General features: G+C 52.4%; 2 protein-coding genes across 2 annotated transcripts in view; both read right to left on the bottom strand.

Annotated features, from left to right (window-relative positions):
- The window catches only part of LOC132585733 (semaphorin-7A-like), a 23,873-nt gene extending 15,627 nt beyond the window's left edge, over positions 1–8,246 (bottom strand). The window contains exons 1-6 of the mRNA XM_060257648.1: positions 8,087–8,246; positions 6,936–7,044; positions 5,098–5,295; positions 4,060–4,075; positions 3,253–3,368; positions 1,105–1,293 (exon numbers count right to left, since the gene is read on the bottom strand). Coding sequence (XP_060113631.1) covers positions 1,105–1,293; positions 3,253–3,368; positions 4,060–4,075; positions 5,098–5,295; positions 6,936–7,044; positions 8,087–8,229 — 771 coding nt within the window. The 5' untranslated portion in view covers positions 8,230–8,246. The remainder of the gene's footprint in view (positions 1–1,104; positions 1,294–3,252; positions 3,369–4,059; positions 4,076–5,097; positions 5,296–6,935; positions 7,045–8,086) is intronic.
- Positions 8,247–10,533: 2,287 nt separating this feature from the next.
- LOC132585648 (semaphorin-4F-like) lies at positions 10,534–17,245 on the bottom strand. The gene is made up of 5 exons (XM_060257541.1): positions 17,236–17,245; positions 16,216–16,355; positions 14,504–14,566; positions 13,244–13,342; positions 10,534–10,662 (listed from the first exon to the last, which is right to left on the bottom strand). Exons 1-5 carry the CDS (start codon positions 17,243–17,245, stop codon positions 10,534–10,536), a joined length of 441 nt encoding a protein of 146 aa, XP_060113524.1.
- Between the last annotated feature and the right edge of the window lie 615 nt (positions 17,246–17,860).

Below are 17,860 nucleotides of genomic sequence, written 5' to 3'. Positions count from 1 at the left end.
CTCCCCTTCCTTCCCTCCTTCCGTCCTTCATCCCTTCTCTCCCTCCCCTCCCCCCTCCCTTCCCTACCCTTCCTTCCTCCCCTCCTTCCCTCCTTCATCCCTCCCTCCTTTCCTCCCTTCCCTCCCCTCCCTTCCTCCCCCTCCCTTCCCTCCTTCCGTTCTTCATCCCTTCTCTCCCTCCCCTCCCACTCCCTTCCTGTAATGTACTGAGAACCGAGATGGTTTATTCAGTAGTTTATTCAGTAGCACATTACAAGGGCACATTACAGCCCCCTCCTCCGACCAGGCCAATCCTGGTCGGTCAAACTTCCCCCCACAAGGGCACATTACATTATATTCAATACATAACACTTCCCTACCCTTCCTTCCCTTCCTTCCTTCCTCCCCTCCCTTCCCTCCTTCCGTCCTTCATCCCTTCTCTTCCCTCCCTCCCTTCCCTACCCTTCCTTCCCACCCTCCCCTCCTTCCGTCCTTCATCCCTTCCCTCCCTCCCCTTCCCTCCCCTTCCTTCCTCCCCTTCCTTCCTTCCTCCCCTCCCTCCCCTTCTCCTTTCATCCTTCCTCCCTTCCCTTCCTCCCCTCCCTCCCTTCCCCTCCCTTCCTTCCTCCCCTCCCTCCCCTCCTTCCGTCCTTCATCCCCTCCCTTTCCTCCCTCCCCTCCTTCCTCCCTCCCCTCCCCCCCTCCCTTCCTTCTTCTGGGTTACTGTGTAAATTTGTTTGCTCTGGGGGCCATTTTTCCTGAGCTAAGACAAAAATGTGTGAGTCAGAGGCTAAAAATAGTGAGCTAGCTCACACGAACTCATCCCAAGAGGAACGCTGTTGGTGACTGACCCCTACTGGGAGCCTGGAGGATATCCAGAGAGGCGGCTGAATAAAGTCTGCCCCTGCTCTCCCAACTGCTGGTATTCCAAGGAGGTCACCCCCAATCCAAGTAATTGCCAGAGTCGACCCTGCTTAGTTTCCAGGATCTGGGCAACAGCTACTCTCTTCGTTTCTGGGCTAAAATCTTGGTGACTTCTAAAGCTACACCTCTGAGCTTGGGTCTGGGACAGATGGGGACCAGTGGCCATGCTATGCCCCCCTCCCCCAAGTTGCTGCACCGCACCGCTTCCCTGGCGTACCTGCCACTGTAGTTTCCAACTTGAGAGACGGCCGAACAAGCGAGGCCGCTGGGGTTCCACCCGCAATACGGGTCGCGGGCCAGGACGCAGTTCCAGCAGGTGTCTTTGTACTGGTCGCAGTCTGCCAGCGAGAGACGCGCCACCTCGAACTCGGTGCTCACGTACAGGTGACCCTGCCGGAGAGAAGCCAGGTTATAGCTGAGGGTGAAAAGGAGCAAGGGAACGGGTTGCTCGTTCGGAACACTTCTGGAGGATGGAAATGAGGGTTCCTTTCCAGCCGGAGTTCAAGACTGTTCCCAGCAGGGAAGTTCTTGGGGCGGGGGGAAGCCATCACAGAACCTAGGAGACATCTAGAGTTGTTTTCTGTGACCCCAGAAGGTTGAACCAGAATCAGTAGGTTGAAATTAAATCAAAAGAGTTTCCGGCTCAACATTAAGAAGAACTTCCTGACTGTTAGAGCGGTTCCTCAGTGGAACAGGCTTCCTCGGGAGGTGGTGGGCTCTCCTTCCTTGGAGGGTTTCCAGCAGAGGCTAGATGGCCATCTGACAGCAATGAAGATCCTGTGGATTTAGGGGGAGGTGTTTGTGAGTTTCCTGCCTTGTGCAGGGGGGTTGGACTAGATGACCCTGGAGATCCCTTCCAACTCTGTGATTCTATGACTGTTAAGAACGGTTCCTCAGTGGAACAGGCTTCCTCGGGAGGTGGTGGGCTCTCCTTCCTTGGAGAGTTTTTTCAACAGAGGCTAGATGGCCATCTGACAGCAATGAGGATCCTGTGAATTTAGGGGGAGGGGTTTGTGAGTTTAGAGCGGTTCCTCAGTGGAACAGGCTTCCTCGGGAGGTGGTGGGCTCTCCTTCCTTGGAGAGTTTTTTTCAACAGAGGCTAGATGGCCATCTGACAGCAATGAAGATCCTGTGAATTTAGGGGGAGGTCTTTGTGAGTTTCCTGCATTGTGCAGGGGGTTGGACTAGATGACCCTGGAGGTCCCTTCCAACTCTAGGATTCTATGACTGTTAAGAGCGGTTCCTCAGTGGAACAGGCTTCCTCCTTGGGAGGTGGTGGGCTCTCCTTCCTTGGAGGTTTTTCGAGCGGTTCCTCAGTGGAACAGGTTTCCTCCTTGGGAGGTGGTGGGCTCTCTTTCCTTGGAGGTTTTTCAACAGAGGCTAGATGGCTAGATGGAGCTCACCACCTCCCGAGGAGGAAGCCTGTTCCACTGAGGAATCGCTCTAACGGTCAGGAAATTCTTCCTCATGTTGAGTTGGAAACTCTCTTGATTTAATTTCATCCCATAGGCTCTGGTCCTACCTTCCGGGGCCACAGAAAACAATTCCACACCATCCTCTATATGACAGCCCTTCAAGGACTTGAAGATGGTGATCATATCACCTCTCAGCCGCCTCCACTCCAGGCTAAACATCCCCAGCTCCTTCAACCTTTCCTTATAGGACTTGGTCCCCAGGCCCCTCACCATCTTCGTTGCCCTCCTCTGGGTCCGTTCCAGCTTGTCTATGTCCTTCTTAAAATGTGGTGTCCAAAACTGAACACAATACTCCCAAGTGAGATCTTACCAGAGCAGAGTAAAGCGATACCATCACATCACGTGATCTGGACACTATACTTCTGTTGATGCAGCCCAAAATTGCATTGGCCTTTTTTAGCCACCGCATCACACTATTGACTCATGTTCAGCGTATGGTCCACTAAGACCCCTACATCCTTTTCGAACACACTACTGCTCCGGCAAGTCTCCCCCATCCTATAACCACGCATTGGATTTTTCCTACCTAAAAGCTGAACTTTACATTTTTCCCTGTTAAAATTCATTTTATTGATTTTATGAATCTATGAAGAGCAGAGGGGTGGAATTCTAGCAGGAGCTCTTTTGCATATTAGGCCACACCCTCTGATGTAGCCAATCCTCCAAGTGCTTACAAAAAAAGAGTCTTATAAGCTCTTGGAGGACTGGCTACATCAGAGGGGAAGAGCATACCCTGGAAGGAGACAGGACCCAATGGAAATGGACCCAGAAAGCAGAAGGGCAATGGCTGCTCACACCAGAGAGCTACTCTGTCCTGGAAAATTTCCTAGGAGGACCACGGAGACGCCCTTCACCAGGTTAGTCCACCTCTTACCATAGTTGTGTCCAAGACCATGGAAGAGACGGGCGCTTCTTTCTTGAAGGGGCTTAGCTCCGCGATGATCACCGTCTGCTCTCCCTTTTGAAGGACCTTGTGGATCTTCCCTTGATCTGCCAAAAAAAGAGAGAAGATTCAAACGTGGGATGGCCAGATTGGCAGCTCGTCCAGCAGCAGTCTGCAGTAGGGGGTGTCATTTCTGGGCAATGTTCCCTCAATGCTGTGGAGTCTTGTGAGCCAAAAATTGTACTTTGTGAGCTCCTGGTGTTATAGTTGTGAGCTACTTTGGGTTGCAAAGTCCAATTCAAGAAATAACTGGGGACTTTGGGGGTGGAGCCAAGGAGACTTTTGGGGTGGAGCCAGGAGACATTAGGGGTGGAGCCAAGATCAAGGCTGTGACAAGCATCATTGAACTCCAAGGGAGTTCTGGCCATCACAGCACTCCTTAAATGTCTTCCTTCCATAGGAAAATAATGAAGGATAGGGGCACCTTCTTTTGGGGCTCATAGAATCGGACCCCCTGGTCCAATCTTTTAGAGACTTGGGGGGTACTTTAGGGAAAAGCACTAGATGCTATACTGAAAATTTGGTGCCTCTACTCCAAAAAACAGCCCCCTCCAGAGCCCCAGATACCCGCAGATCAATTCTCCATGATTTTTTATGGGAATAAATCTCCCTAGGGGATAACAGAGTTCCCAGCAGACATTTTCCTCCCCTCCCCCCGCTTTCTGACGACCCTGAAGCAGGGAGAGGGTCTCCAAACCGGGGGATCCCCTGCCCCCACCTGGGGATTGGCAACCATACTCTGGGGAAATTTTTCCTGAGCTAAGACCAAAAAAATGTGTGAGCCAGCGGCTAAAAAACTGTGAGCTAGCTCACACTCACTCATCTTAGAGGGAACACTGACTCTGGGGTGGGAAATGCCTGAAAATAGGCACAGAGAGTGTGGAGTTTGGGGCGGGGATTGCAACTCAGCCAGAGATGTGATGCCACAGAGCTTGCCCTAAAGAGCTTACATTTTATTTATTGTCTATCTGTCCTCAACCAGGCCTTTTCAGCCCCGGCTCCAACCTAGTGGGATGCTGTTCCCGGAGAGATCAGGGCCTTGCTGGACTTGTTACAGTTCCACAGGGCCTGTGAAACTGAGTTCTTCCGCCGGACATATGGTTGAGGACAATGACGGGCTCATCAGGGGAGAGAGAGGAAATGGTTGGCCACTGTGTGAGACGGGAGGCTTGACTGGATGGACCCTCACTGGTCTGACCCAGCAGGGCTCTTCTGATGTTCCTCTCAGGGGAAGGCCTCGGCCTCTCTGCCCTGTTGTTGGCCCTCCAGAGGAACTGGTTGGCCCCTGTGTGAGACAGGAGGGACTAGATGAATCCTTCCTGGTCTGACCCAGCAGGGCTCTTCTGATGTTCTTCTCAAAGGAAGGCCTCAGCCTCTCTGCCCTGTTATTGGCCGTCCAGAGGAACTGGTTGGTCACTGTGTGAGACAAGAGGCTGGACTGGATGGACCCTCCCTGGTCTGACCCAGCAGGGCTCTTCTGATGCTCTCCTCAGGGGAAGGCCTCAGCCTCTCTGCCCTGCTGTTGGTCCTCCAGAGGAACTGGTTGGCCTCTGTGTGAGACAGGATGCTGGACTAGATGGACCCTCCCTGGTCTGACCCAGCAGGGCTCTTCTGATGTTCTCCTCAGGGGAAGGCCTCAGCCTCTCTGCCCTGCTGTTGGCCCTCCAGATGAACTGGTTGGCCACTGTGTGAGACAGGAGGCTGGACTAGATGAACCCTCAGTGGTTTGATCCAGCAGGGCTCTTCTTGTGTTCTTGTGTTCCATGCTAAGCTCACCTGTTCCAAGGAAGAGGACATCCGAGTGGTGTTGCTGGCATCTCGCACCCTGTCGGCCACAACCTGGGTGTAGGTTTCATTGTTCTCAAGAAGGTAAAGGGGACGCTGTCCCTCTGGGTAGATGACCGTCTCTATTTCGGGGTGGTCCTTAATGATGGTCAGGGTGGTTTTGGGAGTTTGGGCGCTAGATGCAACGCACTGGGTTGGAAAAGAGAAAGCAAAGAAGGAAAAGTCAGGGCAGTGTGAAGAAGAAGAAGAAGAAGAAGAAGACTGCAGATTTATACCCTGCCCTTTTCTCTGAATCAGAGACTCAGAGCAGCTTACAATCCCCTATATCTTCTTCCCTCACAACAGACACCCTTTGAGGTGGGTGGGGCTGAGAGAGCTCTCCCAGCAGCTGCCCTTTCAAGGACAACCTTTGCCAGAGCTATGGCTAACCCAAGGCCATTCCAGCAGGTGCAAGTGGAGGTGTGGGGAATCAAACCCCACTCCTCCAGAAGAAGAAGAGGAAGAAGAAGAAGATATTGGATTTATATCGCGTCCTATCTCTAAATCTCAGAGTCTCAGAGTGACTCACAATCTCCTTCTTCCCCCACAACAGACACCCTGTAAGGTGGGTGGGGCTGGAGAGGGCTCTCATAGCAGCTGCCCTTTCAAGGAAAACCTCTGCCAGAGCTCTGGCTGACCCAAGGCAGGTGCAAGTAGAGGAGTGGGGAATCAAACCTGGTTCTCCCAGGTAAGAGTCTGCACACTTAACCACGACACCAAACTCTCTTGGGGGTGAATTCCTGTGTTAGCTGTTTTGCAGGATCCAATCCCTGGGACTAATTTTAGGAATCCTGGTTCAGCCAGAATGAAGGAGCAGATGGGTTGACCTCGTCACATCTCGGAATATAAGCAGGGTTAGCCCTGGTTAGAACTCGAATGGGAGACCACCAAGGGAGTCCAGGAATTGCTACGCGGAGGTAGGCAAGTGCAAACCACCTCTGTCCCTCTCTTGCCTTGAAAACCCCTACAGAGTTGCCATAACTTAGGTGCAACTTGACGGCACTTCCTACCACAACCAGAGCAACAGCGCAGGGCCGGATTCCGACACGAAAGGGGCGAGGGGAGGGAATGGGTCAACCCAGGGCTTTTTTTTGGTAGCAGGAGCTCCTTTGCATATTAGGCCACACCCCACTGATGTATAGGGTTGCCAAGTTCAATTCAAGAAATAGCTGGGGACTTTGGGGGTGGAGCTAGGAGACTTTGGGGGTGGAGCCAGGAGACTTTGGGGGTGGAGCCAAGAGCAAGGCTGTGACAAGCATCATTGAACTCCAAAGGGAGTTCTGGCCATCACATTGAAAGGGACGGCACACCTTTTCAATGCCTTCCTTCCATAAGAAAATCATGAAGGATAGGGGCACCTTCTTTTGGGGCTCATAGAATTGGACCCCCTGGTCCAATCTTTTTGAAACTTGGGGGGTATTTTGGGGAGAGGCACTAGATGCTATACTGAAAATTTGATGCCTCTACCCCAAAAAACAGCCCTTCCAGAGCCCCAGATACCCGCAGATCAATTCTTCATGATTTTCTATGGGAATAAATCTCCATAGGGAATAATAGAGTTCCCAGCTGACCTTTCCCTCCCCTCCCCCCTGCTTTCTGATGACCCTGAAGCGGGGGGAGGGCCTCCAAACCGGGGATCCCCTGCCCCCACCTGGGATTGGCAACCCTACTGATGTAGCCAATCCTCCAAGAGCTTACAGTAGTCCCTGTACTAACAGCCCCGTAACCTCCAGGAGGATTGGCTACCTCGGAGGGGTGTGGCCTAGTATGCAAAGGAGAAGGGCACTCACCATTCCAGGTCTGCTGCCGGATAAGGAGCCCGTATATCCCCTCAGTTTAGATGTCTTGAAGGCAGAACTGATCTCGTTCATCGAATACTTGCAAACGGCCGTTTTGCCCCTGGGGAAAGACAAAAGGGATTGGTAAGGCAGTGTCCCGAGGTCCATTCTGCCAGGCAACTGGAAAGACCAGAGCCTGGGGTTGCCAGCTTTGGTTTGGGAAATTCCAGGAGATTTTGAGTTGAAGCTGTGGAGGGTGGGATTCGGGAGAGGAAGGAATCTCAACAGGGTGTGACACCGTAGAGTTCACTTCCCTCCCCAAAGCAGCCATTTTCTCCAGGGAACCGACTGATGTGGCCTACCAGCGGGGCAGAACTTTTGAAGCCCTCCTTCTGTGGCCCCGCAACCACAAAGAAGACAGGGCATCACAGCCTTAGATATAAGAACATAAGAGAAGCCATGTTGGATCAGGCCAATGGCCCATCCAGTCCAACACTCTGTGTCACAGAAGAACATAAGAGAAGCCATGTTGGATCAGGCCAGTGGCCCCTCCAGTCCAACACTCTGTGTCACATAAGAACATAAGAGAAGCCCTGTTGGATCAGGCCAATGGCCCATCCAGTCCAACACTCTGTGTCACATAAGAACATAAGAGAAGCCATGTTGGATCAGGCCAGTGGCCCATCCAGTCCAACACTCTGTGTCACATAAGAACATAAGAGAAGCCCTGTTGGATCAGGCCAGTGGCCCCTCCAGTCCAACACTCTGTGTCACATAAGAGCATAAGAGAAGCCATGTTGGATCAGGCCAATGGCCCATCCAGTCCAACACTCTGTGTCACATAAGAACATAAGAGAAGCCATGTTGGATCAGGCCAGTGGCCCCTCCAGTCCAACACTCTGTGTCACATAAGAACATAAGAGAAGCCATGTTGGATCAGGCCAATGGTCCATCCAGTCCAACACTCTGTGTCACATAAGAACATAAGAGAAGCCCTGTTGGCCTGATCCAATGTGGCTTCTCTTACGTTCAAGTTCTTGTATCATGAGAAAGGAAGAAAAGTATTTCTTTCTCCTCTATCCCATGCCTACATTTGTAAACCTCTATCATGTCACCTCTCAGTTGACGTCTCACCAAGTTCCTGAGACTTGGCCATGTCTCACCATGTGTTGGAGAACACTCCGTAGAGTGTCCGGCCTTCTTTGAGGAGAAAGGCGTCCCGGAGACGATGAAAGCGCTTAGGGTCTCTGGGGTGTCCGCAGACCAGCCTTGCCTTCAGGAAGGTGGTCCATGAATCTATCAGCATGTTCTTTCCACCGTCATCTGCCTAGAGAAAGAAGGAAAAAGCCAGAATCCAGCAGGTCGATTGAAGTCCGCAAACCTTTTGTGGCAGAGGGTGACAGGTGACCAGCGCTCTGTGTGAGCGGTGAAGGGGACATCACAAAAGCCCTTTCCAGGAACAAAGCGAGGCCCGCTTCCTCCCCATACCTTGCAGACACGCCCGAGTTGAGCTTTGTATGGTTCATCATCCAAGCCAGCGCTCTGGTTAACCTCATTGTAAAAGAAGTAAATTTCATCGTTGACTTGATTTCTCTCCGCCAGCAGGGCGGCGCTGACGAATTCCACCCCTGGGGCAAAAGAGAAGCGAAGCAGAGGCAAGGAATTAAATCACTTTGTGAGGGTAAGACTTCCAGTCGGCTTAGCTGCAAACGTGGCACAGAATAACATTCCAGATCTTCCATGGAGACTGAGAATTTATTTATTATTTATTTAAAGACTTCTGTACCCCTCTCCAGCCACCCAAATAAGGTCCGCTCGGTGGTGAACATCGACATATGAAGAAACATTTAAAACCCTGAAGTGGGGGTGGCCAAAATGTGGCTCTTTCACACATATTTTGTGGCTCTTGAAGCTCCCACTGCCCCATTGGCCGGCTTGGCGGAGGCATTTCTTTCTTTAAATCACTTCTCCAGCTGGCAAATTGGAGAATGCAGTTAAAGTTGCTTCCTCCCTCCCTCCCTCCCCCCTCGCTTCCTTCCTACCTCCTTCCCTTCCTTCCTTCCTCCCTCCCTTCCTCCCTCTTTCCCTCCCTCCCTCCCTCCCTCCCTTCCTTCCTTCCTTCCTTCCTTTCATTCTCCCTCCCTCCCTCCTCCCTCCCTCCCCCCTCCCTCCCTCCCTTCCTCTCTCTTTCCCTCCCTCCCTCCCCCTCCCTTCCTTCCTACCTCCTTCCCTTCCTTCCTTCCTCCCTCCCTTCCTTCCTCCCTTCCTTCCTTCCTCCCTCCCTCTTTCCCTCCCTCCCTCCCTCCCTTCCTTCCTTCCTTTCATTCTCCCTCCCTCCCTTCCTCCCCCTCCCTCCCTCCCTCCCTTCCTTCCTCCCCCCTCCCTCCCTCCCTCCCTTCCTTCCTTCCATCCTTCCTTCCTCCCTTCCTTCCTTCCATCCTTCCTTCCTCCCTCCCTTCCATCCTTCTTCCCTCCCTCCCTTCCTTCCTTCCCTCCTTCCTCTCTTCCTTCTATCCTTCCTCCCTCCCTCCCTTCCTTCCATCCTCATTTCCTCCCCCCTCCCTCCCTCCCTCCCTCCCTTCCTTCCTTCCTTCCTTCCTTCCTTCCTTCCTTCCTTCCTTCCTTCCTTCCTTCCTCCCTCCCTCCCTCCCTCCCTCCCTCCCGGCTCTCAAGCATCTGCCGTTCATGTCTTGCGGCTCTCAAACATTTGTCATTTATTCTTTGCGGCTTTTACATTAAGCCTTGTGCTAGATGTTCAGGGTTCTCTATCAAATGACTCATGGGAAAAAGGGAAAGAGGGCAGACAGGGTCTCCTTACGGGTCAGCCAATTGTCTTCGGTCTTGATCAGCTTTTTGTTTCCATAGCTCCTCTGGATGGTGCTCTTGCTTCCCGACAATGCCGAATACAGGTTGCCATCTGAAATGTTAGCGGGGAGGGTGGGTGGGGAGAGAGGCACATGAGTCAGACATCCTCCAGCTTCAAAATGTCAACTCTGAGCCATAAACGTTGTCTCCGCCTTTGTTGTCACCAGGAGTGGGATTCTAGCAGCTCCTTTGCATATTAGGCCACACACCCATGGTGTAGCCAACCCTCCAAGAGCTTACAAATAAGAACATAAGAGAAGCCATGTTGGATCAGGCCAATGGCCCCTCCAGTCCAACACTCTGTGTCATATAAGAACATAAGAGAAGCCATGTTGGAAGAAGAAGAAGATATTGGATTTATACCCCACCCTTCAATCTGAATCTCAGAGTGGCTCACAATCTCCTTTCCCTTCCTCCCCCACAACAGACACCCTGTGAGGTAGATGAAGATATTGGATTTATATCCCGCCCTCCACTCCGAAGAGTCTCAGAGCGGCTCACAATCTCCTTTCCCTTCCTCCCCTACAACAGACACCCTGTGAGGTGGGTGAGGCTGAGAGAGCTCTGACAGAAGCTGCCCTTTCACGGAAAACGCCTACGAGAGCTACGGCTGACCCAAGGCCCTTCCAGCAGCTGCAAGTGGAGAAGTGGGGTATCGAACCCGGTTCTCCCCGATAAAGAGTCTGCTCTCTTAACCACTGTGCCAAACTGGCTCTGGGTGAGTGGACTAGGCCGCTTCCTCAGTTTAAGCAGCCTTGAAAGGCCCCTCCTTACCTACTGCGATGGTCACGGCGGTTTGAGACGGGAACGCGGGGACAATGTTTGCTGCGTTGGTTTTGAGCGAATGGCTTTCGTAATAGGTGTTGTTGTTGTCCTGTGAGGAAAGACAGAAGGAGGAAAGGGAGGGTCTCACGGCCAGGGTCAATCACTTCCAGGTGGGTTCCGAAGACCTCCTGGAATTACAGCCAAGGTCCAGACGTCAGGGAGTGGATTCCCTGGAGACGGTGGTGGTCTGGAGGCGGGCTCGATGGTATTATAAACACCTGAGGCTCCTCCCTCCCCTAAACCCCTGCTTCCCCGGCTCTACCTGCAAATCTTCAGGATAGGGTTGCCAGTCCCCAGTTGTGGGGCAGGGGATCTCTCGTTTGGAAGTCCTCCCCCCGCTTCAAGGTCATCAGAAAATGGGGGTGGGGGTGGGGGCGTGGGTGGAGGGCAATGTCTGCTGGAGACTCCATTATTCCCTATGGAGACCGATTCCCATAGACTGTAATGGAGAATTGATCCCTAGGTATCTGGGGCTTTGAGCTAGAGGAACCAAATTTGCGGCTTAGCATCCGACGCCTCTCCTCAAAGTACCCTCCAAGTTTCAAAAGGATTGGGCCAGGGGGTCCAGTTCTATGAGCCCCAAAAGAAGGTGCCCCCCGTCCTTCATTATTTCCAATGGAGGGAAGGCATTTGAAAGGTGTGCGGTCCCTTTCAATGTGAGGACCGGAACTCCCTTTGGACTTCAGTGATGCTCGTCACACCCTTGCTCCTGGCTCCACCCCCAGTCTCCTGGCTCCAACTCCAATGTCTCCTGGCTCCACCCCCAATGTCTCCAGGCTCTACCCCCAGTCTCCTAGCTCCACCCCCAGTCTCCTGGCTCCAACTCCAATGTCTCCTGGCTCCACCCCAATGTCTCCAGGCTCCACCCCCAGTATCCTAGCTCCACCCCCAGTCTGCTGGCTCCAACTCCAATGTCTCCTGGCTCCACCCCAATGTCTCCAGGCTCCACCCCCAGTCTCCTGGCTCCAACTCCAATGTCTCCTGGCTCCACCCCCAGTCTCCTGGCTCCACCCCAATGTCTCCAGGCTCTACCCCCAGTCTCCTAGCTCCATCCCCAGTCTGCTGGCTCCAACTCCAATGTCTCCTGGCTCCACCCCAATGTCTCCAGGCTCCACCCCCAGTCTCCTGGCTCCACCCCGGATGTCTCCAGGCTCTACCCCCAGTCTCCTAGCTCCATCCCCAGTCTCCTGGCTCCAACTCCAATGTCTCCTGGCTCCACCCCCAGTCTCCTGGCTCCACCCCAATGTCTCCAGGCTCCACCCCCAGTCTCCTAGCTCCACTCCCAGTCTGCTGGCTCCAACTCCAATGTCTCCTGGCTCCACCCCCAGTGTCTCCTAGCTCCACCCCCAGTCTCCTGGCTCCAACTCCAATGTATCCTGGGGTCTGGGAAGGGAATGGGCCTCTGGATGTTTGGGGGTAGAGCCTGGGGATCTCCAGGGCTCACCTGGAGGCTGGCAACCCTAGATCCAGGAGAGGGTGGGGTCTGGGAAGGGAATGGGCCACTGAATGTTTGGGGGTAGAGCCTGGGGGATCTCCAGGGCTCACCTGGAGGCTGGCAACCCTAGATCCAGGAGAGGGTGGGGTCTGGGAAGGGAATGGGCCACTGGATGTTTGGGGGTAGAGCCTGGGGGGGATCTTCAGGGCTCACCTGGAGGCTGGCAACCCTAGATCTAGGAGAGGGTGGGGTTTGGGGAGGGAATGGGCCACTGGATGTTTGGGGGTAGAGCCTGGGGGTATCTCAAGGGCTCACCTGGAGGCTGGCAACCCTAGATCTGGGAGAGGGTGGGGTTTGGGGAGGGAATGGGCCACTGGATGTTTGGGGGTAGAGCCTGGGGGGGGTCTCCAAGGCTCACCTGGCCGTTGGCAACCCTAGATCTGGGAGAGGGTGAGGAATGGGCCACTGGATGTTTGGGGGTAGAGCCTGGAGGGAATCTCCAGGGCTCACCTGGAGGGTGGCAACCCTAGACCCAGGAGGGGGTGGGGTCTGGGAAGGGAATGGGCCACTGGATGTTTGCGGGTAGAGCCTGGGGTCACCTGGAGGCTGGCAACTGGGAGAGGGTGCGGTCTGGGGAGGGGAGGGCCCACTGGATGTTTTGGGGGCCCCTCCACCCCAAATTTTCTGGCTACGGGCCTGCTCTGGCAGCCATTTTGTAGCGGCACCCATCACACTATATCAGAATTCCAAAGGTGCCCTTGGCTCTAAGAAGAGTTTGGATTGATACCCCACCTTTCCCTCAGAGTCTCAGAGTGGCTTACAATCCCCTTCCCTTCCTCTCCCACAAACAGAAACCTTGTGAGCGGTGTTCCCTCTAAACTGAATTAGTGTGATGGCCAGACCTCCCTTTGGAGTTCAGTTATGCTTGTCACAACCTTGCTCCTGGCTCCGCCCCCAAAGTCTCCTGTCTCCACCTCCAAAGCCCCCAGATATTTCTTAAACTGGACTTGGCAACTCTAACCCCAGACCATGGGCCCGCCAGAACTTTTCCCAGTGGCCTTAATGGCCGATCCACTCCTGTCCATTGGCACCACCGTAATGCAGCCTCAAGAACTGGCAATGTGCTTTCTGGATACGGGGCCCACATTTTCATCCCTCATCTTAGTCAAGGCGAATCTGAGATCCGGGAACTCACAAGAAGCCAGCACTTGGGGGAAGCGGCGTTGGTCCCGCAGACGACGATGTTTGTGGCGTTCAGCCTCTGGATCACCTGGATGAAGTTGTGGCACTCCTTCTGCAAGAAGACACCAGAACAGTGAGTGAGCAGCCCGCTGCTGGCAATACCGAGTTCTGCCCATTGGTGGTGCTGCAGCGTGGCTGAGACTGGGCTGCAGTCTTTCCCCACAGTCCAAAATGCAGAGCAAGACACCCCCCAAGAGACTTTTAAAACCCAGGAGCTGCCACCCTGCAATCTGGGTCAATTTGGGGAGGGACGGTGGCTCAGTGGCAGAGCATCTGCTTGGCAAGCAGAAGGTCCCAGGTTCAATCCCCGGCATCTCCAACTAAAAAGGGTTCAGGTAAATAGGTGTGGAAAACCTCCGATTGAGACCCTGGAGAGCCACTGCCAGTCTGAGTAGACAAGACTGACTTTGATGGACCAAGGGTCTGATTCAGTAGAAGAAGCAGAAGATACTGGATTTATATCCCACCCTCCACTCCGAAGAGTCTCAGAGCGGCTCACAATCTCCTTTCCCTTCCTCCCCCACAACAGACACCCTGTGAGATAGATGAAGATATTGGATTTATATCCCTCCCTCCACTCCGAAGAGTCTCAGAGCGGCTCACCATCTCCTTTACCTTCCTCCCCCACAACAGACACCCTGTGAGGTAGATGAAGATATTGGATTTATATCCCGCCCTCCACTCCGAAGAGTCTCAGAGCGGCTCACAATCTCCTTTCCCTTCCTCCCCCACAACAGACACCCTGTGAGGTAGATGAAGATATTGGATTTATATCCCGCCCTCCACTCTGAAGAGTCTCAGAGCGGCTCACAATCTCCTTTCCCTTCCTCCCCCACAACAGACACCCTGTGAGGTAGATGAAGATATTGGATTTATATCCCGCCCTCCACTCCGAAGAGTCTCAGAGCGGCTCACAATCTCCTTTCCCTTCCTCCCCCACAACAGACACCCTGTGAGGTAGATAAAGATATTGGATTTATATCCCGCCCTCCACTCCGAAGAGTCTCAGAGCGGCTCACAATCTCCTTTATCTTTATCCTTTCAAGGACAACCTCTGTCAGAGCTATGGCTGACCCAAGGCCATGCTAGCAGATGCAAGTGGAGGAGTGGGGATTCAAACCTGGTTCTCCCAGATAAGAGTCCGTGCACTTAACCACTACACCAAACTGGCTCTCTTCATATGTTCATATGTTCACCCCAGCTTCCTCCTCACCTGGTCCACCCCCGTCTTCTTCTTGCAGTTCTCTTTCACCTTTTCATCAGCACTCAGCTGTATCTGAAGCATCAGAGGGAAAAGGAACGCCTGTCAGAACCTCGTGACGTATAACCTTGCGATTCTCTGTTTAAAAGAGACTAAAGCAGGGGTGTCAAACTCATTTGTTATGAGGGGCGGATCTGACATAAATGAGAGCCAGACCAGGTGCGTCATAAAATTCCAATCCGATCCAATCCAAACACCTTTATTGGCATAGAAATAAAAAGTACAGCATAGCAAATTTACTATGTTTCCGCTATAAAAACCAGTGAAACGTCAAGAAGGAGAGCTAGTCTTTTGCTCCCTGATTGTTATGGCAGCCGAAAGGTACTTTGCAACCAGGTTTGCGATATGAGAACGTTGGTCAGATAGTAGGGGGAAGAAACTAACTTCGCTTCAGGTAATCCATAAAAATTAGACAGAATAGGTTTGATTATACGGTCCCGTGCTTCCCCATAAAAATCACAATAAAGTAAGACATGGGCAACCATTTCAAGCTGCCTTCCATTACATGGACAGACTCTATCCTGATAAGGGCAGTTATATCCTGATAGGGGTGTCATAAAATTCAATGACAGGTAGTGGAAATATAAACATTATAAAGGACACAGAGAAACACAAGACTGCTGTGCACAAGAACTACTGGACAGACTGGAGTTTCAACTTTCATGTGGATTCCTCAGGAAAAGTGGACTGAGGTTTCCTTTGAAGCTGAAGGACTTTGGAAATACTTTCCGACTGTGCCTTTAAATGTTTCATTTATGTCCTTCTGTTGTATTTAGTACTGGTGTTGTATATTTTAGTAAGAGCCCCGTGGCACAGAGTGTTAAAGCTGCAGTACTGCAGTCCTAAGCTCTGCTGACGACCTGAGTTAGAACATAAGAACATAAGAGAAGCCATGTTAGATCAGGCCAATGGCCCATCCAGTCCAACATTGTGTGTCACACAGCGGCCAAAATATATATACACACACACTGTGGCTAATAGCCACTGATGGACCTCTGCTCCATATTTTTATCTAACCGAGTTCGATCCCCGGTGGAAGCTGGGTTTTCAGGTAGACGGCTCGAGGTTGGCTCAACCTTCCATCCTTCCGAGGTCAGTCAAATGAGTCCCCAGCTTGCTGGGGGGAAAGCGTAGAGGACTGGGGAAGGCAATGGCAAACCACCCCGTGAAAAGTCTGTCGTGAAAACGTGAAAGCAACGTCACCCCAGAGTCGGAAACGACTGGTGCTTGCACAGGGGACCTTTCCTTTCCTGTATATTTTACGGTATGAGATTTGAAATAATTTTTCACGAGAGTGTTATTAAGAGATAATACAATTTTCTATTCTTTGTTCACATGTTTCCCTCTTTGTGAGGCTGGCTATCACAGAACCTTCCATTTTTTTCCAGTCACTCTCCGCCGTGTTTCTCTGTTTGGTTTGCACAAACCTCTGGGTGGGGCCTGGAATTATAAGAGATGAGGAGAAAATGGTTCCCCCCCCCCAAAAAAAAATATCCAGGAATTTCTGAACCTAGAACTGGAAACTGCACTTGGTAATGCAGAAGATTAGAAACCATGGTTCTATGACTCTGGGGTCAAAACCGTCTTCCTATATCTCCCTCACCGCACCGCTTTGTAGAGGAGTGCACTGTACAGAGCTGGAGAAACGGAGGCCCAGATCTCACCCGGGTTGGCGTGACCATCGAGTCCTTAAAGGTCAGAATCCACAGCTGCTCCCGGCCTCCGATGAAAAGCTGGTCAGAACCGGCATCATGGAAAAGGACCTTCAGCTCTGCCTCTTCCACAAAGCTGACGTTCAGACTGTCTGAAAAGAGACGGGGCAAAATCAGGCCGGTATTAAAACTCAGTTCAGCAGAGTGACAACATACAGGGAACGGTTTGGGTCATGTCGCACTGTATGACTGTGGACTCTAGGTTGTCTGGGGGTAGAGCCTGGGGAGATCTCCAGGACTGACCTGGAGGCTGGCAACCCTAGATCTGGGAGAGGGTGGGGTTTGGGGAGGGGTTGGGCTGCTGGATGTTTTTGGGTGGAGCCTGGGGGGATCTCCAGGGCTGACCTGGAGGTTGGCAACCCTAGATCTGGGAGAGGGTGGGGTTTGGGGAGGGGATGGGCTGCTGGATGTTTGGGGGTAGAGCCTGCGGGGGGGGGGTCTCCAGGGCTGACCTGGAGGCTGGCAACCCTAGATCTGGGAAAGGGTGGGGTTTGGGGAGGGGAGAGCCACTGGATGTTTGGGGATAGAGCCTGGGGACCGTTGTGTTGGGGAGCCCAGATCTAAGCACTCTGCTGCCCTGGTTCTTGATCATGAAGAAATACGCTTACGGGAGACTGTTTTTAGTGCCTATGCTGTGCGGCAAACAATTCAGAGAGACTGAAATACATCTGGGCTTGGCATAAGGGTTCTAGAAGTTTCTGTCAGTGACAACAAAAAACTGTGGACTTCGCCTCCCCTCCATTTATTTCCTGAACGTCCAGTCCTGTGGCTCTGTGTTTTATCGAGTTTGGCTAAAGGAAAAGGTAAAAGGAAGTCCTTCTGCCCAGCCTCCTGCCCTTACTAAGTCTCCCAAGAAGTTGGCTAAAGGAAAAGGTGAAGGAAGTCCCTCTGCCCAGCCTCCTGCCCCTACTAACATAATTAACACGATGGAAGCATTTGATGAGAGGAGTTTTGATTCTCGAAAGCTCGTACCTGAAAACATTGTCGTATCTTTTCCAATCCCCTCACAGCTAGATTTGAATCCAGCACCATGATTAACATGATGGAAGCATTTGATGAGAGGAGTTTTGATTCTCGAAAGCTTGTACCCTGAAAACGTAATATCTTTTCAGTCTCCCACGCAGCAGATTTGAATCCAGCACCGTGATTAACATGATGGAAGCTTGTACCCTGAAAACATTGTGTCACGACTCAGGGGGGTCTTACCAACTGCTGCCACCACTCTGGGTTAAGGGTCTCCCTTGAGAAGGCCCAGAGTACCCTCCCAAGCCCTTCCAGGCCTCCTCAGCTAGGTCAAATAATGGGCATGAGGACCAGGCAGAGTGAACAATAACAACAAGATTTTATTTTAAAAGGTCTGTGCAATATAACAACCAAGGTGCATAAAACAGTAAAAGGGGTGAAGGGAAATAAACAAATCCCCTAACGTGTCTATCTATACAGTCCCTAGCTAATACCAACACTTACCCCCTTGGATAAGGGAACTTTCCCCTGCTTCCTGCTCTCCAGGTGACAGCCTGCCTCTAGCTCAGCCTTCCAGGGAAAGAACACGCCCTTCCTGGGCTTGGCCTTCATATATACTCTTCCCAGGCCTCAC

Source organism: Heteronotia binoei, chromosome 1 (genome assembly GCF_032191835.1).
Source record: "Heteronotia binoei isolate CCM8104 ecotype False Entrance Well chromosome 1, APGP_CSIRO_Hbin_v1, whole genome shotgun sequence".
In the NCBI taxonomy this organism is placed as follows: Eukaryota; Metazoa; Chordata; class Lepidosauria; order Squamata; family Gekkonidae; genus Heteronotia; species Heteronotia binoei.
The sequence above is the reverse complement of the archived record's forward strand: the minus strand, read 5'-3'. Positions and strand labels throughout refer to the sequence as shown.

What these genes read in the sequence shown, in the direction of transcription:
- LOC132585648 (XM_060257541.1), bottom strand. An exon ending in AGAAGACGGGGGTGGACCAG is followed by an intron (nt 13,343 to 14,503) that starts GTGAGGAGGAAG and finishes GTCTTCTTGCAG; the next exon opens with AAGGAGTGCCACAACTTCAT. An exon ending in CCCCCAAGTGCTGGCTTCTT is followed by an intron (nt 10,663 to 13,243) that starts GTGAGTTCCCGG and finishes CTTTCCTCACAG; the next exon opens with GACAACAACAACACCTATTA.